Raw genomic sequence first — 25,798 nt, 5'->3', positions numbered from 1 at the left:
AGTAATAAAACAATATAAACTGCACTCAACACACGAGCGACGGACATCAGTGTTTGTCCCGGAGATTTATCTTAATAAACTGAGCACACACTGGTGGCAGCCTTTATCCGACATTATTTGATTCTTATTTAATAACGTAATCTTGAAGTTAAATGATATTTAGTGTAAATGGTTGCTTTTTTTTTGCCGAGATCAGAGTTGTAAAGTCGTCTTCAGTTTGATTCAGAGAAGAGACATGAAAACCTCATCACTTCTACAGCGCAATAAAATTAAAAAAAACAAACTCCAACACTAATGGATTCTGTGTCCATTTCATTTAAGTAACAGTTTTAATTGTATGGTTTTGAACAGAATTTGAATATTAAAGGCGTTTTGGACGAATTTTCAGCAATTTGAGAACTCAGGCGGAAGTGCGCATGAGCACTCCACCGTGCGGACTGATACAACACACACGTGCGTTTGTTTATTAGCGCGACGGATCCCATCGCATCTCTCGTCTCCCGTAGATTTCCGTCTCTTTGTCAGCTCGAACTGTCTTTCTCCGTCCTAATTTTGTCCCGTACACCGAGGGAACTATATTATGATAGATCAATGCGCTTAGACACGCGGAAACGTGCTGCTCTCCTGGGGACGAGCCGCACGCGGCTGCAGGTGAGAAGTAGTTTTATGATTGATACGTGACAGGACTAATCGGCAGTCCACGCCGCGAGGAAATAAGACTCAGATTTGGGCCAAAAAACTACGCCTTTAAAATACAACAGTGTTCAACGAGAATAGATTATTGCTGAACTTGCATTAAAACCCATACGTTGCCTCAACTTTACACCTTTGAGGGAAAAGCACACGCGTGTTCTCGCAAATGTTCCCTGACCTCCAGAATGAGCCTGACGTCGGTGGTCAGCGCCTGAACCCGGTGGAAGCTGGCGATGAGGCTGATGGGCAGAAAACCCTCCTCGTCCATCTTCCGCCGCAGAAAGAAGTCCCTCTCAAGGTTATCCAGGCTGAAGTAGTACTCGCTGCAAAAACAAAGAGTAAAAACGTTCAAAACATCTCAAGACGAGTGTTTAATTCAGATATGGTTGTTTTAGAAAGTTTTACTGTAATCATCCTGGTTTAGATCAGAGCTTTAAATTCTTCAACGTTTCAATCAGAGAAGAGACATGTAGAGCTCATCACTTCAACAGCAAATTGTCCAACTTAAGAAATATTTGAATTACGGACTACAAGTCGCACCTTTTTTCATAGTTTTGGCCGGGGTGCAATTTATTCTTATATACTTATACTTGGGAGCAACTTATGTGATATTATTTGTTATTTTCATACTTGCAACAGCATTTCATACTCCAGTGCGACTTCTATACGTTTTTTTCTTCTCTATTATACATTTTTTGGCTGGTGCGACTTATACTCCGGTGCAATTTATAGTCCGGAAAATACGGTACTTTTCTGACTGTGCAATTGCAGGTGGTTTTGGGTTTTAACAAACTACAACAACATCTAACTGATATGTTTTTGTAAGTGTAAATTAAACCAACATTTGATTTGAAAATGGTCTCATCGACCCGACACCACGTGCTAGACACAAACTCTTGAGATTTATGTCCAGACGAAGGATTTGAGCGCTTCTCAAACGGCCCAAAGCAGCGACTCACATCTGCCTCTTGATGTAGTCCTTGAGCAGGTCCTGGTCCGCCGAGTACAGGTCGCTGCTGCTCATGTTGTCGTAGTAATAGGTGACGGCGTTCCCAAACTTCTGCGCGTACGGCCCGTCTTTCACGTCGTAGGACTTGTAGCCGTAGTGGTACTCGTAGTGACCTGAAAACGAGGCAAACCACGTGCTTGAGAGTGTGTACTTTGCTTTGCGCTGTGCAGAGGTTCAGACTATCATTCTCAGGGGTTGTGCGGTTTGAGAAAAATTATGCAAAAATGTTTGTACAGATCTGAACTACAGGTTAGCAGTGTTTAAGCAGAATAAGACAAGAAGAAATGTTGGCGTTTGTGGCACTACAAAAAGTGCAGCCTTTGAGATTTGCAAATTGTGTCAACCGAAATTGCAATTTTGATGAATTGTGCACGATATTGTAAATGATAATACGGCAGTTAAGTACCTCAGCGTTGATATTATTGTGATAATAGCTTTTATTTGTAGTGCACTTTACATTTGAACTCAAAGTGCTACAGAATAAAAACATATGGAAAGATGCTGGTCCCTAGAAGCATTTGTAGAAAGTACGTCTGGGAGACTGAGACCACAGACTGAGCCTCAAAAGCCTCTGGCAGTGTCGAGGCTTTTTTTTAGACAGAATAAGGAAGAAAAAAATCTGACTTTTTCAACCTTTACTCTCAGATGGAGACCCTTGTTGGCAATGTCAATTATTACATCAGCCAATATTGTGTTATCTGTACGTTTGTGATGGCGAAACCCTTATTTGCAGATTTGGAGCGTTGTGAGTTCTAGGGTCTAAACCAGGGGTACCCACACATTTTCAGCTCATTTTCAACTACTTTTATATTCGACAAAGCCCGAAGATCTACCAATAGATCTAAATAATTGTATAATTTAGTATTATTTTTATAGTTAGTATTAAGGTTTTTATTTTTGTTTAACCATAATTCAGCAATAGAAACACAATGTAGGGTTTCATTATTCGCCTAATATTGTTTATCATATACAAATGTGCAATATAAAAAGGAGAGAGAAAATCTGCTATTTAACTAGACCATTTAATACAGCTGAGTATTTTGAAAATAAAATATACTGACCACAACTACGCTAAATGATAGAAGGTTGAGCTTAACCAGAACTTCATCTCTCCTCCTTCCTCTGCATTACACGGCGCGCTTCGGAGCTTTCCGGCGCGCTTCGGAACTTTCCGTAGCTTTCCGGCGCTTTTCAGCACTTTCCGGCACGTTTCGACGCGATGGATCTCACAGCCTCTGTATTGGGCGTCCCTGGTCTAAGTCACTGAGCAATTTGGTTGTTCAACAAATGTCAACTCTTCTTCTGGATATTTTTTGGGATATCACGTCGCAGGACCTGAAAGCTGAAGTCTGGCCTCACCTCTGCCGGCCCCCCTGCCTCGACCCCGGCCCCGGCCCCTGCCCCGGCCCCGGAAGCCGCCTCTGAACGGGGCCCCTTCGCTCTTCACGCTCGACACCTCGTCGTGGTCGTCTCTCCACTCGCGCTCGTACTTCTGCGAGTGCCAGTCTGACAGGGGAACAAGCACAAGGTCAGGAGAAACACAAACACCAACACACGCCATGTTCAAACATGCACCGTGCCACTTTTCAGTTACTGTACGAAAACACTGGTATTACTGTACCAAAACACCAAGATTTCAATAATTTAGGTAAAATAATTTCCTCTGCAAACAACTAAATATCTAGCTTTATTCTGCTACAAACATGTTCTGAAATGCATGGGATTCTTTGACTAGTTTAAAATGTGAACTTTGAACAGAACGCTTCAGTTAAGGCCTTAGTTATTTTATTACTTGGTTTACGGATCCGCTGCACTTAGATTATTGATTTCTACAATATAAATAAAATATATTATAAAAAATGTTTTACAAAGTACCACCGAAAACGCAAAATAGCATTAAATTAAATGTAAAAAGCGGTATTAAGTAAAAAGATAAGAGCGCGTGAAGCAATTTCTCGATTTCTAAATGACCTCCGCAGTCATTTATTTTGGAAAGCATTGTTGTCGGAGCGGCGCCGTCCCTGTAATAAAATAACTGCGGCCTAAAGTGCCTCTGACAGGTTTTTTACGATTTTGTAATTTTGACTTAATTTGGTGTATTTATACCTGTTGTACATACAAATTATAGTTTTATACCAATCGAGCAGGTATTTGTGGAGAAAAGTTAGAAAAATATGTAGAAAGTGACAGGAAGTGACATGACACCAGGGACACTCATTCCAGTCAAAGTTTATGCAGAATTTACATAAAGAAACAACTTTTTTGACTCTCTAAACATTAATTCAACAAAATAAAGTCGCTCTCATATATTTTATTTGTCAGATAAAAACAATTGCGATATTAGATGAGTTTTGGCCCAGTGTTTGCTGGGCAATTTCCTCGTGTGAGTCGTCCGACATGTAGGTGGCACTTTAAAGCATAAATCGCAAAAATCTAATCGCTGCACATCCAAAAACGCTGCACATCAGCATTATTTCCAACTCGTTAATCCTGTGACCTCGGACCTGTGACTGAACGAAGATAGTTTTAAGTCACACTGTGGAACATTCCAAGCAAACAAAGTCAAAATGATCAATTAAACTAAAAACCTTGACATCCCTCCTACAGAGAGCTGCAGATCACAATGGAGGATTTCAGTTTTGATCTATCTTTACGGCTCAACAAATAATGAATTGCCCAGAGTCTCAGAGGTCGATGCAAATGAGGATTTTCAGAAAATAAAGATAGATTAAAAGCTCTTCAAAGTAGTCATTCTACGAAAGCAGATTGAGCTTTCAGTTCGCGACAAATACCTTTAGTAGTACAAACGTCTGTAGAGTTTGTCCCTTTTCTAAACTGAACTTAATTTCCTCTCGGGGTAAATGTGTGGCGAGTGTCTCTTTAAAAGCAGAAGTGTGCGCTCGCTCTGACACGCCCACTTCCTGCTGCTGCTGTTTAATCATAAATTATTAAACGTGCGCAGTTAATGACATTTTGATCAGACGGCGACCGTTTCAAATTGTTCCCGTCACCGAAAGCGCGCGGTGTCGAGCAGAGTTCAGACTTTGGAGGAAGAAGAATCAGATGTTTGTGTTTTTGAATGGCCGTCCGTATTGGAGGCGGGCCACGTACGGAAATTTAAACACTATTCTGAAAGTTGTTTTGAACATGTGTCAAATCTAATCGAGTTTATCGTTCAGTGTCAAAAATGCTGCAAAAAGAGGGGATTTAAAATGAAAAAAGTCCTGTTTATCAAATAAAAAAATGTGTGTAAAGTGATATTTCTGCACTTTTTTGTATTGATCTTATTGATGTTTCACTTTAATTTTGTCTCATATCTAAACCTCAACTAATACATTTAAAGACATGTTTTAACACATATTTCGTCTTACGGCTCGGAACGTTTTAAAAAGTAGATTTCTGTTCAATATTGTACTTCTGTCCTCTCGTAAAATGTTAAAGCTCCGGAGCTGATGGACTAAAACAACGACACCACATGTTTGTAGAGTCCAAATGACAACATGTGCTTTCAGAGGCTGGACATTCGATTAGCTCAATAACATCAGCGCTTGCAGTTTGATCATTGCTGCGAAACCTGAACCGCGACATTTACAGAAGCATGTGAAGCACATTTCTGCTTCTTCACGCAGTTCTTCGTCGAAACTCTTCTCGTAGCTTCGACGCACGGGCTAAAAAACAGTCCAAATCGTTCATGCGCGATATCACAGCTTAGCCTTGCGATGATTGTTTATTATTATTATTATTATTATTCACAAATACTGAGACTGTGACCGAACGACGGCGAAATCTTTAATTTTCTGTCATTCCCGTGGTCTGACATGTCACCGTTCCCCAAGTTTGTGAGCGCATTTCACAAAATCAAACTTTCCGAACGACAGAATAACGTTAAATGTGACAAAAACAGGCAGATAAAAACAGTTATTACACTTAGGTCTATTTTTCGGACGATAAATTGAACAAAAAATGCTTAATTTTGCTGGTAAATGATCATTTTAAGGTTCTCGCGAATATATTGTGACCTGAATAATGGCGTAAAAAGCTCACCTCGCAGGTCGTTGCGGGCAGTAGGGGGCACTCTCGGGCTCTCGTTGGGGCGGCTGTTGTTCCGCGACGCCGATCGTTCTCTGGGTCCTTCCGACTTCACCTCGATCATCAGAGGAACCCACTTCTGCTTGTTTCCTGTCCGCGACGGAACAACAACAAGAGGTCAGGTCCGTGTGTGCAAACAGTGGTTTATGGGTCTCCGCAATTACTGGACTCATTTTAATTACATTTATAATTTATTTATAGTCTTTTTTTGCATGCGTACCCTTTCAAAACCAAAAATTGAATAACTAAATAAAATGCCAATAAAACTATCAATAGAAATAACAAAATCCTGGCATTGTGGATAACAAGTAAACAGTCTGTATTTTGTTCCACATCTGAATATTAGGGAGTCGTTTAAACCGAAATGTATTCTGCACCATCAGGTATTATTGTTGCAGTGTTTAAGAATTATATTTATCATGAATTTTGTCGTTGTGAACAAAAAATCGCGAGATCTTAAATGGGTGAATACTTGATCTGATGTTCAATAAAACGTGTGAAATAATCTCAACAACAGTCTTATAAACAAACAAAAGGAAGTGCTGTTCCTTTTCTTCTTCTAATGGACAGTGGCGAGTTACGTATACTTCTGTTGCTGTAGAAAGCATAAATATAATCTCTCCACAATCCAGCACTGAGAGAAATGTAGCCTGGATTAACTGTTTTCTACAATTAAGAGGGAAACACTTTATTTCTAAAACCATGACAATCTGGTTTGGACAAAATTAAGCCTTGCTGCAGTACCACTATCCCCCAGCAGATGGCAGCAGCTACACTGTAGTTGGAACAAAGAAGAATACTCTTTTTTTTCTCTCCCTTTTCCTCCTCTTTGAACGAACACGTGACGTGGCTTTGAGTTTGTGCTGACGGACCAGAGCGAAGGGAGGAAACAGGAAGTGTCGTACGCCGTAACAGTGACGCGACGTTTTGGAATTCTAGTGGCGCAGCGAAAATCTTTAAGAAGCATGCATACACGAGGGCAAAAAGGACGAGGTTTTTTCCTGGTCCGGCTGTGTAAAAGCACATAAACATTAAGTGTCTGTGCATGCCTGTGAATGTTGCACTTTCTCTGTTCTTTTATAGCCTGAATATTATTGCATTCTAATTGTTTCCTGTATAAATAAACAACATTAATTGCCTGGGGTTGGGCCGGGCTACATTGAGCAGTGCAATGCGTTATAATTTCAGTAGAATTTTGATTTGACTTTTTCACTTGAACCAGAGTCATGAGCGTTTTAGCGATTTTCTGATTGCAAAAAAAAAAAAAAAAAAAACGTAAATAGCAGAAAAAACTAATTTTTGATGTACATTCTCTTCAATATGACCCACGCCTGGAGGAATAGATGTTGTTTTGAAGCCAGGCCAAATGTTAAAATAAGCTATGAGATTTTTAAATATTAAGAAGGGTTTTGTAGTCAAGTGTATGAGGTGATATTTCTTCACTTTTTTACAGCCATTTCACATTTGTCGGTTAATTAAACCTCAACCCACACGTTTTAAGACACGTTTTAACACATTTTTGGTGGATTGACTTGAATATCGTCCATTATCGGGATACACACAATAAAAATAGAGATGCTAATTTTTGAAGAGGCCTAAAAGGTGTGATTTGGTAAAATATTTGTCAGAATTTGTACTCGTCAGGTGATTAATTGAGTCAGTCGACAATTTGTGAGTGAAATTTGTGAGTCTTTTAAATACACCGTTTTCTGTGTGGACAGTTGTTTTTGCATGAACCCCCGTGCAGTTTGGGTCGGATACACACAGAGACGCTTTTGTCAAGCCGTCTTTTATTTAAAGTCGAGCCCTCGTACCTTTCTTCTTGGGCCCGTTGCGCTGGCCGTCCTCGTCCTGGTTCTTTTCTTCCCCAGAGTCGTCGGATTTGGCCTTGAGGTTCTCTTTGCTCTCCTCGATGCTCTCGCGCTTCTCCTTCAGCTCCTTCTTCCCCGTCGAGCGCTTCGGAGGCTGCGAGCACACAAGTGGCGAGACAAGAAGCATTATGAAACGCATTTTCAAAAAACACGACTTGTGACAACCGCTTCAAAACGGTTCTTAGAAGTTGAAAGAGCCCAGACAAAATGCATTAGACCGGTTTGTTTTCCACCAATTTTTTAAGTTTTTGCTGAAAATAATCAGTTTTTTTAAGTCCTGATGTTTAAAGTGCGTATGATGGCTATGATTTTCTATTTTCTACTTTATTTGGTATAAATATTAATGTTTACAGCAATTAAAAGTTATTAAAAGTTGAATGGTTCCTTTTCCTTTATATCTAAAGGAAATAACAGCAACACTCGTCCCATCCAAAGTGTGTGCACCATTCACACAAAATAAACTACTTTTTTGAACCTCTAAACGTTAAATATGGCGACTGAAGACTTCTACGTCCAGAATATTTACGAACAACATGCGTCATTGATGAAAATCAGACACCATTTGTATGTTTTAGACATTTTTATTTAATAACGCTGCCGTCTTTCATTACAAAAAGCTCTTTTCGCGTGCGTTTTGAAGTCCGTTTGGTCCAAATTACAATAATCAAACCTCGCGACTATGTTTATTTTTGTTTATAGTCGACTTGTCACAATGAATCCCTGCATTCAATTAAAACAAAAGTAAACTTCGGTGCCCGGCGAGTCACTTTTCTCCAGATTGCTGTAGCCGTAACTATGACGACAGCAAAGTGGTTTTGTTTTGTTTTGAGCAGAATACTAAAGTGTGGGGTTTAAGGGCTGGTCGCTGCTTTTGGGACGGCCCCGCGTTATCTCCTCGCACAGACCTGACACTTCCCCGTCGCAAACACAACTCGGGCCAGAACCCAGAACTCTGAGCGCAAAACAAACCTTGCAAACGCACAAAAGCAGCGCTGCGATTCCATTTATGGGTAAATAGTAGGATCACGCCGGTCGACTAGTCAAATAATGACTGAACGTGACTTTTAAAATAAATGTTTCACCAAATAGAGGGTGAAATGTGGTGACAGAAGGCTTCTAGATAGATTTTTATTAATAAAGTGTGTTATTGAACTAAATCTGAGTTTAGTACATTTTTGACATTTTAAGCTAAAAAAGTCTGCGTCTTTGTTATAAAAATGAAAGAAAGAAAAAAACGCATTTTTTTTTGCGTTTTAGAGTTTAACGGTCCAGATAATGATTACGATGAGCAAAATGTGACTGAGAATATAATTTTATTACACCTTATAGGCAATTAGTCCCAATTTGCAGATTTAAAACGCTGCAGCCACGCTGCAATTACAACTTTGTATCTGTTGTAAATAAAAATGATAGATACACGATGGGAGTAAAACTATTTGTACAGAAAAGTTGAAAAATCTGTGGGAAAAACAACAGGAAGTAACATCTCACCTGGGATGCTCATTAAAGCCAACATTTATGCATTATTTACACACAAAAAAACTACCGCAGTTTTCGGGCATTAAGCTGCAACTTTTCCCCCACGATTTGAACCCTGCGCTCATTAACGGCCACCAGGAGGCGCTCTAGCAGGAAGCGCAAGCGTTTGACACTGTAGAAGACGACAACAGTGGTCACTGCCCTGGGGACACGTCCTGTTCTCTGTATTTTAAGCTTCAAAACGCTCCGTGTTTATTACAATCAGACTCATATTCACGGAGAAATGAGTCTAATGAGGAAATTAATCTAGACTGGGTGAAACGCAAAGACACACGGCGTGGACATGTGATGTACGGGTCTGCAGTTTAGAACCTGCTGCATTGAAATGTGACCTTCTTGGCCCGACCTGACTCATGGGTCAAAAGACAGCCCTGCATCACTGCCATGGACCATATTTCTGTGTAAATATCTATCGTTACATCGTAACATTGACTTGTTAAGCACGAGCTCAGGAGCAGATGAACCAGATGTGAAGACACAGACAGCCCAGTCGAGGCAAATGAAGAAATATAAATCCCTTGAACGTTACTGCGATGACGTGAATGCAAAATGAGTTATGGAGGGTTTTGAAATGTTGAGATGAAAGAGAATCTGCTGTTTACTCTGGATAGTGCTGCCACGATGCTAACATTTAAAACTTGATACTAGCTAATGCGCTCGAGCCTTGCCTCCAATGTAACTTTTGACACAATATAGACCAATATATTAAACCGATATTTGCCCTTTTTAGCCTTTTGGCTATCGCCGAAACAATATCAACAATTTTAGTGTAGTATTTAACTTTTTTCCTAATTATGAAAACTTAATTTTCTCTTATTCAAACTGTGTAAAATATCATAATTCCTCTGTTCTAAGCAGTTTTTGAATCAAACTTTCTGAATGATAACGTTAAAAACCTAATAACACACTTAAACGGCCAGATAAACACCTTTTACATTCAGGTTTACTTTTTAAGAGTATAGATTGAACTGAAATTCAATCTATAAAATGGCCATGATTATATCGTTTTAGCCCGCACGACTACAACACGACTTGAATGATCTGTATCATCCATCTTTATGTTAAAATCCCCCATGTTTGTGTTGATATGATCCATGTTCCATCGTAAGCCCCCTCAGAGTAATTCATTAGTGACATTAGTCTCTCACAGTTTTTTGCCTCAGGTTTGGACTTACAGCAGCTCTCCACGAGTCTCTGACCTGCCTGACAGAGGACGGGCTCGACACTGCCTCCATCTGAACAAAGGGGGGAACAGCAGTTTAGACACAGCACAAATGAGATGGACACACACACACACAAACACCGGACATGACGCACACAACGGCGTGGGGAAATGTGACGACGACAATGACGGGGGATTAGAATTCTGTTTTAATAGTTGGATTTGGTTCACGAGTATTAAAGCGCCCCCTGCAGGTCGGACGACTCGTTGAGCTAAAAAGCAGTTCAATATAGTTTGAATTTAGCCAAAAATCATTAAATTGTTATCACAGAATAGCACATTTTTTAAGGTTTAATATTTCACTTCCTATTTGTAAATCGATTACATCACACTAGAAAATTGCCCAGCAAACACTGGGCCAAAACTCAAATTTCACTTTCTTTTTATTTGACGGATAAAAATATATGAGAGCAACTTTATTTTGTTGAATTCATGTTAACAGCTGGGTAAAATGGTTTCTTTGTGTAAATTCTGCTTTGACTGGAATGAGTGTCCCTGCTGTGATGTCACTTCCTGTCGTTTTCTTCAGACTTTTCAATGTTTTCTCCACAAATACCTGCTTGATAGGTGTAAAACTATAATTTATATGTACACCAAATAAAGTTATAATTAGAAAGTCGTAAAAAACTGTCATAGGCCCTTTAACTTTTGAGAGAACTGCTACACTAACAGGAATCAGTGGTCGACTGCATTAATAATTAGTCGCATTTTGATCATCGTAATCATTATCTGGACTATTCGGAGTCAAAAACGTATACGAAAAGAGCTTTTATAAAACAAAGACAGTGTAAGTGTACTTTATCTAGAAGCCTTCAGTCTAGGTGCATCAATTAGACGACTAAAAGGGAACGTGGAATCAGCAAAACTGCTCAAAACTATCTTTCTGATTTGACCATATAGTAAATCGCATATTTGTGAGTAAAAAGGCAAAATAGATAAACAATTCAAACGGATGACTCACTCCATAATGAGGTCTATATAAGTCCTTTACAATCCGAAAAAGGGATGGTTCCTAAAGTGGGTATCGCGGGGTGATTTCAAGCTTTAACTTTAAAATTACACTGTATTAAATGTATTTTGAATTGAAAACAGAATGTTTAAGTGAAACTGGGACAGAAAACACAATAAACAACAAATAAGGCGAATTGTATATATTTCACCAAATTTAATTTACTTTAAGGGTCCCGAATCGGTTGCAGTTTTATTTTGGGGGCGCCGGCCTGAAAAGTTTGGAAACTCCTGGTCTAGGACAACATTGACCGATTAATCGACTTCACAACTAAAGGCTCGGACCCCGACATCAGCATATTGCAACATTTATTTGGTTAAAAAAATGTAAGAAGTCTCCATGTACAACAGAAATAATGACTAGTCGACTTCTAAAATAACCATTAGTTTAAGTTCAAGAATCCCACGCACTTCAGAGCGCGTTTGTCGAGGTCTAAACTACAGCGTTGGCCGGGGTTTGAGAATGAAGTCGACTCCGTGAAGGTGGGATTTGTGTGGGTGCGCTTGTCCTATTATTCAGTAACATCTATTCATTCTGTCTACTATTTCAGCCTGGCCCACATTACTCCCTCATCGTTGGCTATTTTTAGTTTGAAATGTTGCATAATACGACTCCTCTATTAATAAAGGCAGCGCTGACACGTGAAGTCTAAATATTTAAGCTTTAAAATTACTCATTGACATTTCTAAGCTTGGATGTAAAAACGTGAAGGTTAATGTCTTGTAAATACTAATAACTATTTGTCCACCAGTTACTACATTTCATTCACGGCGATATCCACGTTTGTTGAATTGTTTAAAGGACACATATTATGCGTTAGTCGTCTAATTGTTGTCCTTTAAACACGTCAGTACCTGTGAATCTAGTGAACTTCAAACAACAAATAAAATCTACAAAAAGCACACGAGACTTCATATCTGTCAGGCATTTCCCATGTAAGGAATTGAATTAGAGGTCCATCTACTGGCAGCAGAGGCAATTACAACCTGACATGCTAATGCAGCCCCGCCGTTGTAACGTTCAAGTCCAGAGATGATTTATGAACTCAAAAACAACGCATTGGATCTCTCACCTATGATGTCACAAAACTGGAAACTTTGTATCTGTGTTTTCTGAGGCTCAGACATGTGAATGAACCTAAATACAACACAGTGCTTTTGATGAGGGATCCGTGTTATATCGTGTTTAAATGCTCAGAAAAATCAAAACACAAAAAAAAAAGAACCAAACTAAAATAAACTGGGACTAGAGTTGGGCCACATATCGAAACGTATACATAACGGGTTTAAAGAGATTGAAAATAAGATTCCAATAGTATAAAATATCCCTTTTGTGGGTGATTTCCTCATTGAAAACAGGTTTATCTAAACTTTGACTTTCAGCGCTACCATCCTCGCTCATTGCTACGTGACAGTCCGTGGCTCTTCTGTATAAATAGCTCCAGGATCCAGGGGAGCGTTTATCTAAGGGGATCCCTAAAAGGACATCCCTGGCCCCTGCTCCTGTTGCCCCCCTGAACCTGGAGCCTGCGGACTATTCCCGTCCTCATGACACTTCAGCCTGTCGAGGTAAGCGGAGTCAAGGCAGCCGGTTCACCTTTAAAATTAATGCCATGTTCAAGATCAATCAAAACATTTACGACGACGGAACAATATTAAAAATGACATTAACGAGAGCAAGAAACATCTGGTGTAATCTGTAAAAGTAATATTTCTGGTATTTAAGGGCCGTCTCCAATGATCAGTTTGGTAGTAAACTAGTCAAATGATTGCTCCGTGTCTCACTCTTGACTCAATCTGGGAAACATTGAAAAAAAAAAATAATATATACACACTTAAGTGATAGGTGGAAGCGTAACATCAGCGGAAGCAGCAGAAACATCTAAAATCGTGTTAAACGCAGTGTTCAGAAAAGCATGCCACGTCGGCGGCGCCATGTTTCTTTGGGTTCGGTTGTTTTGACTTATGCCCTCAACCACAATGCTGCTCAGCAATTGGTTCCAGTCCCGCCTGAGGGTCCCAAATGCTGATGCTAATGCTAAACCACGGGTGCGGACTGCAAACGAGTTAACCAGAGCCAAATAAGATGGATTCAAGAGTTGGTGAACTTCAAGGTTATCAAACGATTATTTCCTTTGTACATTGAGACTTATTAAATACGTTTCAACCAAATAAAGCTAAAAAAAAAAGAAATACAATGCTTCTAGATTTACAGATAAAGTGCATTATTGAAGGAACTTTCTTTGATATTTGGTTTAATGCCACTCTGTTATAAAAAGTCTGCTTTTAATAGCATTTGATTACGACGATAAAATTATTGTTAGGATTATTCTTTTGTAATAGACATCGAACAGTCGGTAAAGAGACTAAGGAAAATTGTATATTATGTTTTTTTGTACTTGCTTCAAACAAACAAAATAACAGCAGCCCTGGAGTCGCCATAATGAAGAGTACTTGGCAAACTGACGGGAGACGAGGAGTTTAGAGACACATGAGTGGCGGTGGGCGTGGCCTGGAGAGAGACGGACAGGTGACAAAGGAGCGTGATTAAAGATTAGTCCTTGTATTGTTTACATGAGCAAGGGGGGGGGTGTGGGGGGGTAATGCCTTAAGCCATCTACACGTTGCAAATGTGTTTAGGGTTTGAATGGGTTTCCCGTTTCACCATTTGTGCCCCTGCAAACTTAAAGAGCAGGTAACGAGCAAGGCCTAAAATGCACGAGGGACAACGGTCACAATTCTGAAGCGTGATGTTCAAAATATCACGATAAACAGGGATATTTTAACTACTTTATGCCACTGATACAATAACTCGAAAGCAAGAGAATACCAGTAAACCCGGCAAACGTATAATATTGTTTAATGATGATAATGAAACTTACTTACAACCCAATTAAGTCATAGAATTTACTAATTTGGCACTTTACACCTCAAATCTTACTGGGCAGCAAGAAAATAGAAAAAAATACCCCACTTGTGCAAAGAAAACGTTTACAATAAATACTGAATGGGGGCTTGGTCTGAGCGGAAACTCACCAAAACACAAAATTTTTACAATTTTAAGACGTTTCCGACATATTATGCGTATTTTAGGCACAATCAATTCAAGCAGATGGCAGCAGAGTCTCAATGAAGGTTGTTGACATGGCGTTACACCAGAAAAGTTAAAATACAGCCGGCGACGCAAGCATCGCCTCGTAGCATTTAGCCCAAAGCTACCATTAGCATTACTGGATATTTAAACAGATTTGGACCTTTTGAACCATGTTATTTGTCCCATTTTTGGTCTATATGTGGGAACAATCTATATCCTGAAGTCGGCATTTGCTCTTGTAGCTGTTGAACAGTTTGTGACAGAGGAGCTCTTCCACATTGAAATTAATTGCCCCTTTATTTTTGCCGTTAAGTCGCATTTCAGTGTGATAATTACATAAAGCAAAGTTCTCTGGGGTGGCGATGTTGAACGTTGCCGCGGCACAGACATGCACAGGGGACATTTAATGAAGTGGCGATAGTTTGCGTGATTCAGAAGTGATTAAGGACTTTTTAAAAACACGATCAACCAAATAAATGTTGAAATGTGGTGACTGAAGGCTTCTGGACAAAGAATATTTATGGACAAAGTATTCCTGAGAATTACGGTGGGCTTTTGACGTTTCGATTTAATCTGTTATATAGTTTTGTACGTATTTTTGAGTCCACGTAGTTCGCAGCCACAATTTAATCTATGGAATATCACGCAAAAAATGTTGGAAACTCAAAGTGTGTGAATGTTTTGCTGCATGACCGACATGTTGCCCGCTGGTTTGTGGGATATAAAACCTCCCGCGCGATTCGAGAAGTAAAGACGCACTCCTTTGCCTCCTTGCCTTTTCGCTAAAGAGGGCCACATTTTTCAAACCAACGCATTCCAGTTGTTAGAAGTCGATAGGAAAACGTGTTTACCTGAGTGTCTTTTGTGGCGATCTCTCCGGGGGTTGGCCAGTTGGTCGCGTCGCCGAAATCCCCGACCTGCTAGACAAATTATGGGGGGGGGGGGGGGGGGGGGGGGGGGGGGGAGAGAACATTTTGTATGGATACTAGAAAATAACAGGACAACATTTGACCTTTCCTGATCAGTTTTAGTTTCAATCCATTTATCGCAACTAATCGATTTTTGGAATGACTGTCAACTAATTGGATTAATCGTTATCTGGTTTATTCACACGTTCTCCGCTCATGGCACGTTTCGGAACCCGAGTTTAATGACTTAAACTGAGCCGCGATTGCACGAAAAGGGCGTGGTAAACATGCAAGTTTAGTGGGGCTGTAATCCTTCAGACGTTTAGTCGATTAATCGATCGATCAATGTCGACGAACATTTTGATTCGCTGACCAGTTATTTAAAAAGAATGTATACGTTACAAGATGTAGAGTTAGTGGAAGGTTTTGGACTGAATCATGGGTTTAAGCTAAATTATACTTACAGCTAACATATAAATGCACCGTTTACTGGTACTTTGCTGTATAAATATTTGCTTTTGCACAAACTCTGTCAATAGGACGCGCCGTTTGTCAACCAAGAGTTTCTTTAGGCGAGTACGGCCCTCAAATGTCGTGTACTCTGTGTTTATAAACGTGCTCCGCCGGGATCCTCAAACTGCTTCACTTCAGCTTCATTCAGTAAAACATCCGTACATCACGTGGCATTTGCGTTCCGAACAACTAATCGAAAGAATAATCGTTAGACTGATCTATTAGCAAAATGATCACAAGCTGCAGCCCTATTTTTTGAATGAGCTTTATTAGAATTAATATTAGACAAATCACGAGTTGAAAATTACACTATTGACTAAAATAAAGAGCATCTTTTAGCCTCAATGTGGTCTCAAAAACAGTTTAAAAAGTGGAATAATGTATGTTTGGATTCCCGTGCATACATCTTAAGTTATACAATGTGAAAAATGAAGGCAAAGAGACAAAAATAGTCAATTGTCAAGCCTGATTAATACATAAAATAAAACCTTGGTGGTTTCAGGATCCACACAGTTAATGTTGTATGTTTACAAAATGCGTGGGCAAAATACGCTTTGAATAACTGAATTAGTCTTTACCTTTCCTCCTCGTCTGGTTTTAGGTGGGTTTCCGGCTTTCACCACTTTGGCCGGACCAGTCGATTCTGTCAAAATGGAAAAGAACGCATTTAACAAATTGAACTTTACCACGAAAACATTGCTCAAGCCTCACGAACAAACAAAGACAAAACAGGGATTAAACGAGGCCTAAATGTTTATCACCTATTTACCAATTTACCCCTTATGCGGGTCGGATCCGCCCACGGCCACGCCCCTAAACAATGCAATATAATATCAACTTAAGCCTCTGCAATCAAATGGAACTCATCGAAGCAGCCGGAGAAGCCCTTTTCCAATCAAACGACTGCCGCTCAAGTAAAACGCTAATATGTGCCCAGATGTCCAAATTGAACTGCACTGTCAATTTCTCACTTTTTTGTCAAAGCATTTACAAAACAAATGCTGGCTCCTGGAGAAAGTGAGTATTTGCCATTTGTTGACCAAAAACAAAGCAGTATTTTCATAAAACAGCAACAGAAGTAATAAATTACCATATTATGTCAAAATCTTTCTGATCTTTGGAAATGTCTCTTTTTTTTGATTAGTCGCAATTATGTTGATGTTGGAGACCTGAGATTTCTCTTCGTCCCTGGTCTGTCAAGACTTTGATCACGAAAAAGCAAAGTCCGTCATAGTTAATGTCTAGCGCTAGATGATTTGGGTGGCAAAATCTACCTTTTTTTCTTATGTTTTGCTCATTTTAATCTGCTAAACATCCAGGAGCATTAACAGTTGAGAGAAGACTGAAGAATGAACAGCTAAACTAACAATTTGGACAATTCAAACTGCAGCGCCAATTTTGACACACTAGATTTGTGGCTCAACCTCTTAACCTGATAATCATAATCCTCTTAAAATATTTCTACAAGAAATACTTTTTCAAATTCCACGGGCATAAGTGTTTTTCAGATAGTGCCACAAACCCTAAATCAACCTTTGAGCATTGCTTACGCCGCCACAGAAAAAAAACACAGAACATTTCACATTTACCAACGTTCACCTGCTGGTTTGACATTCTAATGCATTCTGACATGTTTGTATTGTAATTGGAGCGGCACGACTTTGGGAAAACGATCCAATAGCACATTTTTCTTCAAAGTACAGATTTAGTGCTAGAAACTGACATTTCAGAACAAGTTTGCACAGATCTAGACGTCAGCGGGAGCAGGTTTGAGGAGAATAAAACGGGATAGGTTGTAGTTTGTGGAGGCCTGCCATATGGGAACACTGTGATTCAAAGTGCAATAACAATAAGAGTATGATTAATATCACAGCCCCATTTCTAATTCAGAAGACTTCAATCCATGTTTTTGAGGACAGGGGTTCTGATCTGAAAGTTTTCACGTTGGGACCAAAATAAGAAGTGGATCAGGGCTGGGAATCACAAGGTCCTTCACAATTTCATACGAGCCCAGTTTAACGCAAGCAACAGTATTTCTTTGTTGAACTGCTGCCTGTACAAGCCGTTTATGAAATGCACTTTACACAATTATAATGGAGAATGCTTGAGCTGAGAAGGTTAAAGTACACTTTGTTCTCTGCATTTGACACATCCTACTCTAGCTGGAGGGATTTTACCTTCTGTGCATGTTTCCACGACCTTCTTGCCGTGATGCACGCGCTAGCCACTCTGCCACCGGGCTGCTAAGAATGAGCTAAACGTGGCAACTACGATGGATCGTTTCTAGCTTTAGCTATAGATCTGCAGGATTGTAGCTAGAGTTGCAAAGGGGTGAACAATTTTGGGAAAATTCCCCGAAACAAAATTGGTCAAAATACTTCAAGTATTCAAGTATATATACTCAAACATCATATTTTTGCAGATTTGCTGAATGTCAGCCACTGACTATTTGAACTTGCTTTTCTTTTTAATAACAAAACCCCATACTCAGTTATATACACATACACATATACATATATTATGTATACATAGTAAATATATAATATATATTGTGTACCATTTACTCTCAACTACACAGAAATATACAAAATTGTATTCAAGAGTTTTGGGTACTGAAGTGGGGACTAAAAAGGACTAAAGCAAGTTTAAACCAGGTCATAACCAAGAACTAAAACATTCCCAGAATGTAAAGTATTGAGATATTAGTTTTTGTTGATGTGGCCCAGGCCTCAGGCCCTTTCACGTTGGCCCATATTCCTCTTATCAGAGTTTACAAAGGTGTAAACCCACCCACAGTTGCACGGTTCACTGGGGGTTTGGGCTTTTACTTTGTTTCAACACTTAATAAAAAGGGGAGGATTTGGGTCGTGATCAAATTCTTATCGCCTCAGAAAAGTGTTGAATGCTCTCTCCCCCCCAGACTCTGCTGCCGCTGCTGACGGAGCATGACGGGGCAAGTTTCAACACTCAGGAGCCAATAGATTTAAATTAAAAGCAGCAGAGCAGGTCGAAGCAGTTTGGCATAAAACACAAGGACAGAAAAGCCAAACATTAAAAAGGAATCAATGTTAAAAAAAAAGAAAGTACGGCAAGTGAATAAAACATGTTTAAGCAGCCTAAATATCAGTTACAGCACCTTTTAATAGCAATACATAGCGACTAATAGAACTACTCATTAGCTAGTAATGATTTCTTTGAAACTAGAAGCGAAAAGCTGGATCAAAAACATGACAAAAACTAAAAAGGTAATCCATGTAACCTGTGCACAGCTGAACCTGGGTTGCTGGGTTACAATGTTTCTGTAGTATAGTGCACTGACAAGACAACAAGCAAGCAGGAGATCACGCAACTGCAAAAATGTATACAGGAAACTATTGGTACACCGTTTAAATCTGCCTTTTTACAGAGAAATACGCAAACAATTAATAACCAACTGTCAAGATAACTTTGTGAATATCCTTTAAAAAAACAAAAGTAAAATAATAATTATTAGTCGAATAATAAACATTTATAGTACAGATACATTCTAAAAGAGCTGACCAAACTGCGCTGTACGCATCTAATCATTATTCTCAGTGAAGCAGCAAGTGCACTGTTAGCATGCTAATGTCCGTTAGCTTTACCATGACAGCAAACTATAAACTATAAACTCCTCGGGGTGAATATTTTGAATGCTCAGAATGCATTAAGTGAGAAATGCATGTAGACCACTGCAAACGGTTTAAAAGAAACAAGTTTGGCCTTTAAGTTGGACAAAAATGCGGGTCAGACGGAACAGCCGTGGTCTAATAATCAGATTTAGTGGTTTGAATCCCGTAACAACTCGGTCAAGACGCATTGGCTAAACCAGATGACAAGGGAAAACGTTCTACTAAATGAAAGGTCAAATAACGAAGCCCCCGCGAGCGTCACATGACCTCAGGGATCACACACTTCCACGCATCGTTACTCAATTATTCAAACAAAAGGTGTTCTAGTGCGCTTGAGCCAAACCGGGGAGACGCTGAAACAATTACGCCGAAGGTTTAAAGTCTGTCGCAATCGAACCGAAACTGCAGAGAGCGAAACGTCCAGAGGCTCGCCGGGGTCTTATTCTGTATAAAAGATGCCAACGCTCGTTTACATGCAGATAATTCAAACTCCATTCCACTTTGCCCCAGTCTTGTCCTAGTCTACAGCAGCTAAAAGAACCAAATGAGTGCGAGCTGTTGGAAGGGCTATTTTTTACATTTAACGGCGATGCCTGTAGGATTTCGAGTAACGATATGAAATTTAAATATTGCGATAACATTTGTTGTGCAGGGCTTCTTTTACGCTTTGGAGGAAAGATACTTGAGTGAATCCGCTTTGCACCGGCTCCACGACACGGGAGGGGGACTACGGACTCCTCACATTAAATCTAACAAGTCACCTAAACGTTTTCACCGTGAACACACATAGGCACTAACCGAGTCGAACTTTGTGAGGACAGTCTTTTTTAGTTATTGAAATGAAAGAAAAACAATAGTCGTGCTCTGTGCAGTGAGAGGAGTCTGTGTCCGAGCTGCTGCTGACCGCTCTGTGCAGCTTGTGTTTTCTTTTCGTTACCAGCCCAACGCAGAGCGGGCTGTCGGACTCCTACGCCAACTTGAATTCACTAGTTTTACCAATTACAGTCATGGAGTTCACTCACATTGTATGCCATGTTAAAGGAGGAACCACAGTGCTGCGGGGCCCACGCCGTCGCCTGTATGTTGCCCCCACATTAAACTAAAACGGTTTGACCAAAAATAACCCAAGAACACAGCGACGACTCATCCAAGCGGTCACAAAAGACCCCACAACATCCAAATAGGCCTCACTTACCTAAAAAAGGTGGTTCATGGTCAAAAACCCTCCAAAGTTAATGAATTACAACATTTCTGCAAAGAGGATTTGGCTAAACTTCCTCCACAACTGTAATGGACACAATGGAAGTTATTGGGATTAGGGGGCAATTACACCAACAGAATAAACGTGGGGAGGCGACAGACTCGAGCGTCAGAACAATCCAGGATTAACTCAAAAATGCAGGAAAGGATTGAGTAAAAACTAATGAGGAAAGTATTTAAAATGATTCTGCATAACATCCCCTTTCATGCGTTTGTTTCATACATGGGCGTGGCTTTACTTTAGGCCAATTAGTCCAAGCACAATGTAAGAACCTTCAAAGAATCCTACCTATTTACACTTTACAGCCCACTTCCTTCCTGTCCGGGCCCATTCACAGCAAAGGATGTATTGATACTACTTTATTTCGTACAGGCTAAATGAAAGGTCAATGACTTGCCCTTTGGTGCCTATTCCACTTGTGATCTGTGGTCTATGTTCTGTAAGCGGTGAAATTATGTACCAGATAAGACATTACAGGGCGAACGCGGAATGCCGAGGAGTCACACGTCAGTCACGTGGTCAAATAAGTGCAGGAACAGAATCCCCCGCTCATAAGATCCGTCCTGTGCGTGTGACGTGTTCAGCTACTACAGTGAATTCTCTTGTTCTAAAGGTTTGAGACAATAGACCAGGGATGTCGTGATTACTTTCTCCAGTGCCAATCGTAATTATTCGGGTTACAATATAAACTAAAGAACTAAACAAAAAAGACAGTTGTGAGAGTCGCTGGCAGCAACAATGAGAAGTTTCAGTTCAGTCTACTCCCAAAAATACAGTGAAACATTTATACCCGTCTGGTGTTGTCACAGTCAAACAGCGTGAACAATCGTACTAATTTCATATCAGTCTGGAAAAGGTTATAAAGCTTTGGGACTTCGGCGAACCACAGTGAGAGAGAAGTTATCCACAAATGACAAAAACATGGAACAGTTGTGAACTTTCCCAGGTTGACCAAAAATAACCCAAGAACACAGCGACGACTGATCCAAGAAGTCACAAAAGACCCCACAACATCCAAAGAGGCCTCACTTACCTAAAAAGAAAGTGGTTCATGCTCAAAAACCCTCCAAAGTTAATGAATTACAACAAAGAGGACTTAGCAAAACTTCCTCCACAGCTGTAATGGACACAATGTTTAGGGAGCACCATACAGGAGGTTTAGATCTCGTTTTCCCTCAGTAATAAAACCTTCATTTAAAAACTGCATTTAGCATTCAAGCCTCGAAATAATGGGCCGGACACATTTCCATCGCTTAAGTTTCGTTTTGACAGACATGCCACTTCGCAGTCTTCTCGCTTCTCATTGGCCGAGCGGTGTCCGTGATCTAATGTCGATGAAAGCGGGCATCTGATTGGCCGCTGCGTTCGGTTGTACTCGGAAATGCCCGGTCTAATTTTGCGCCACAAGTGATAGAGGTTGGCGGGAGTCAATCTCCTCAGTTCGCAATTCAGTGTTTTTAAAGTTGTTTGCAACAAAAGCTGTAATTTTGCACATTAGGGACAATGTCAACGTGGAAGTATCCAAGGGCCCCAAGGGCCCCGCCCCCTTTGGAGGTGTTAGCATCGGGGCAATGTATATATATGTTAGTAGTTTATTTTGTAGGCTGTGATTTTATATATTCCACAAGATTTCCTTGTGTCAAATGCTGAAAACAGTATTTATTTTGTATCCAAGAAACATTATTATATTAAATTAAACAGTATTAAAGATCATGATCTCTGGTTTATAGGAATTCAGTATTTGTGCTCTTCATGTCAAATAACAGATAAAAGTACTTTAAATTGTTTTACATGCTAATAACGAGGCCCCCTGGTCCCAAACTTTGAAAATCTATTTCTCAGCCTGTAAATGATAAAGAGACATGTTAATAAAAGTTAATTTTTCATTTATTATGTTATTCTGTTTTCCTTTCCTTGTGACCGATTCAGAATTAGCCATGACAGGTACCAAATGATCGGTACCTGTCATGTTGACAGGGACGTAAAAATAATTATTTCAAGGCTTGGCGTTTCCTTTTGTTTTCTCTGACTAATATTTAAATTAGTTAGATGATCTGAAACATTGCGACATGAAAGAAATCAGGAAGGGAGCAAACACATTTTCACGCCACTGTATATACAGTAGGGGTGCACGGTGGCAAAGGTGGTTAGCGCTCTTTCCTCCCAAGAAGGAGATAATGGGTTCGATAACCCGTGTTACCGTGGTTCTCCGGCTTCCTCCCACTGTAAAAAATGGTAACTCTAAATTGGCCCTAGTGAATGAATGTGAGAGTGAACTGTCTGTAATGTCTATGTCTCTGTGTCTCTGTGTGATGAGTTGGCCACTGTCCAGGGTGTACCCCGCCTAAGGCCCGAAGTCACTGGGATAGGCTCCAGCATGACTACATTCTGGCTACATGACATGACAGTGTTAACGTTTGACCGGAGCGACTTGTGATATTATTAACACATTATATAATTTTGTCCATTATTTTCACACTGACAACCACAAGAGGGCGCTCTAGGCTCTAAGCGACGCAAAAGAAGAATCTGCACTTCCACTAGCTCCGGAGTTTGTGGAGTTGTTTAGAAGTGACACAGAGGAAGAAGAATTCAATGGATTTGGTGATTTAACATACCAGACACTTACCACAGTTCTGTCTGTGCGTCATGTAGCTGAAGGTGTTAGCGTTAGCATACGTACACCTATTCACCATGTTCTCTAATCTGTTATTATTTTAAAATTGCATTTCAAGATTAAATGTCTGTTCTTGGTCTTGGATTTTAGCACACAAAAATGCGACTTATACTCCAGTGCGACTTATATATGTTTTTTCCTTCTATAGTATGCATTTGGCTGGTGCGATTTATAATCCAGAACATACAGTACACAGTTTTGCTCTAATTTTGCACATCTTCATAATTCAATCCACTGCACATTATCGTCTGGGAAAACATCTATAACGATCCAGCCCAGTGTACGACACGCACTTTATGTCGAGACAAACGCTTAATTGAGCTAAAAGGAGTCATTAAAAAAACACTGTTATCTTCTGTTGTCCATAGAGCGAAACTCTCAACTCAAAAATCCCATCAGGCCCCGGCTCCTGGCGGAATTTCTCAAGCGCAGTTCACAGGCAAACTCCCATGAGCCCAAAACTGCACAGAGGAGAACGTCACCCGAAATAAACCAGATGCCACGTCACTTGTGCCTTTCACGGACCTTTTATTTGTATATGAGACGCCACAAGAGCTGAGAATCCCAACGTTCGATGCGGCGGTGTCACAACACGGCGATCGTTGGTAGAATGATTACACAAACCACTATATGGATACGGCAATTGGTATTTTTGTTTTATTGCATTCGAGGGGAAAACGTGGCTTTTCCTCAACAGTTTTATAACGATGACTGGGCCAGAACGATTCGCTTTTTGTCACGGTACGATAAAAAAATCAACGGCGCAAGACGATATGTGATGCAATTTCAGTACATTGCGATTAGATATAAAACAAATATCACAATACTTTACTCTTAAATAAAAAAAGAACATATAAAACTGTACTTTGTGTCAGGTTTCTATATTGTAAGGAACCGTTATACTTTTTTCCCGGGGTTCAAACGGAATAGCGGTTCATTGGTCTGAACGTGCAAAGGCCGAGGCTGCACCACGAACTTTCTTCCCATTTTTCAATCCATCAGCAACAAAACTGGTATTAATGAAAGGGATCACGACACTGGCTTTGTCTGCATCAAACACGACATCAAAGTGAACTTACAAAACATTTGATTGTGCGCTTCACTTAACGCACTAGAGTCCATTAAAGTATTGCGACGCGCGGTTTCCGATACGATGCACGCGCCACAACGAAGCCGCAATACAATCAATTGGCCCCTGACTTTGACTTTTTAAGATACGTCCAAGTCAGGCTGCGAAATAGACGGGGGCCCAGGGCCCGCAAGCAGTTGAATCTCCGGCGGGCCCGCGGTTTGAAATAGGAGGGGGCCCGCCGTGCCCCTCCTTGAAAAAAATCAAGATTCAACTAGTAATTTGGCCATATTCGGGGCATTTTCATTGCTTAAGTTTCGTTTTGACAGACATGCTTCTCATTGGCCGAGCGGTCTCCGTGATGTAATATAGATGAATGTGGACATCTGATTGGCCGCTGCATTCGTGTTGCGTTCACATGTCCTCGGAAATGCCCGGTCTAATTTTCGGGGCAATGTAAGATAAGATAAAATAAGATAATCCTTTAATATCCACACAAGGGGAAATTTCGTTGTTACAACGCAGTAGAACAGGAGGAAAGGACAGATTATAGGAAGTTTCAAAAACACTTAATAGAACTCTTTATGAACAAAAACAAAAAACTCTTATTAACAAAAAACTCCTCTCGTATCTTAATAGGGAATGGAGGGGGGGGAAATAAAATAGATAAATAAAAATAAAAAGATAAAGATGAAAATAAGATAATGATAACAGAATAAAATCAAAATAAAAGTAAAAATAGCTAGCACAAGACTAGGTAATACTATTAGCAGGTAAGTAAACCGAATAAAAACAAAATAGAACACTCTTATTTACTGGTACAATGTATATATGTTAGTAGTTTATTTTGTAGGACGTGATTTCATATATTCCACAAGATCTCCTTGTGTCAAATGCTGTAAACAGTATTTATTTTGAATCTAAGAAATATTATATTGAATTAAACAGTTTTAAAGATCATGATCTCTGGTTTATATGATTCAGTATTTGTGCTCTTCATATCAAATAACAGATAAAAGTACTTTAAATTGTTTTGCATGCTAATAACCAGGTTTAAAACAACACATTTATCTTGTTCTTATGACGCCGCGCGCGCTTGTGGGCCCCTGAAATTGCTTGGGGGCCCCTAACTTTGAAAATCTATTTCTCAGCCTGCAAGTACTTTGCATATTGTTAGTCGAGGAAGTATTCATTT

The 25,798-nt window shown here is 40.0% G+C and overlaps 1 protein-coding gene across 2 annotated transcripts in view; it reads right to left on the bottom strand.

Moving 5' to 3' along the window:
* larp1 (La ribonucleoprotein 1, translational regulator) overlaps positions 1-25,798 on the bottom strand; it is a 53,341-nt gene that overhangs the window by 19,843 nt on the left and 7,700 nt on the right. Inside the window, exons 2-9 of one of the 2 annotated variants that reach the window (XM_072446021.1) lie at positions 16,525-16,589; positions 15,377-15,442; positions 10,377-10,436; positions 7,606-7,756; positions 5,747-5,881; positions 3,062-3,208; positions 1,653-1,815; positions 872-1,016 (exon numbers count right to left, since the gene is read on the bottom strand). In XM_072446021.1, coding sequence (XP_072302122.1) covers positions 872-1,016; positions 1,653-1,815; positions 3,062-3,208; positions 5,747-5,881; positions 7,606-7,756; positions 10,377-10,436; positions 15,377-15,442; positions 16,525-16,589 — 932 coding nt within the window. The remainder of the gene's footprint in view (positions 1-871; positions 1,017-1,652; positions 1,816-3,061; positions 3,209-5,746; positions 5,882-7,605; positions 7,757-10,376; positions 10,437-15,376; positions 15,443-16,524; positions 16,590-25,798) is intronic. The other variant, XM_072446022.1, reaches the window with a different exon arrangement.

Source organism: Eucyclogobius newberryi, unplaced genomic scaffold (genome assembly GCF_026437365.1).
Source record: "Eucyclogobius newberryi isolate DKJ021-1_F unplaced genomic scaffold, fEucNew1.0.hap1 SCAF_15, whole genome shotgun sequence".
Taxonomy (NCBI): Eukaryota; Metazoa; Chordata; class Actinopteri; order Gobiiformes; family Gobiidae; genus Eucyclogobius; species Eucyclogobius newberryi.
The sequence above is the reverse complement of the archived record's forward strand: the minus strand, read 5'-3'. Positions and strand labels throughout refer to the sequence as shown.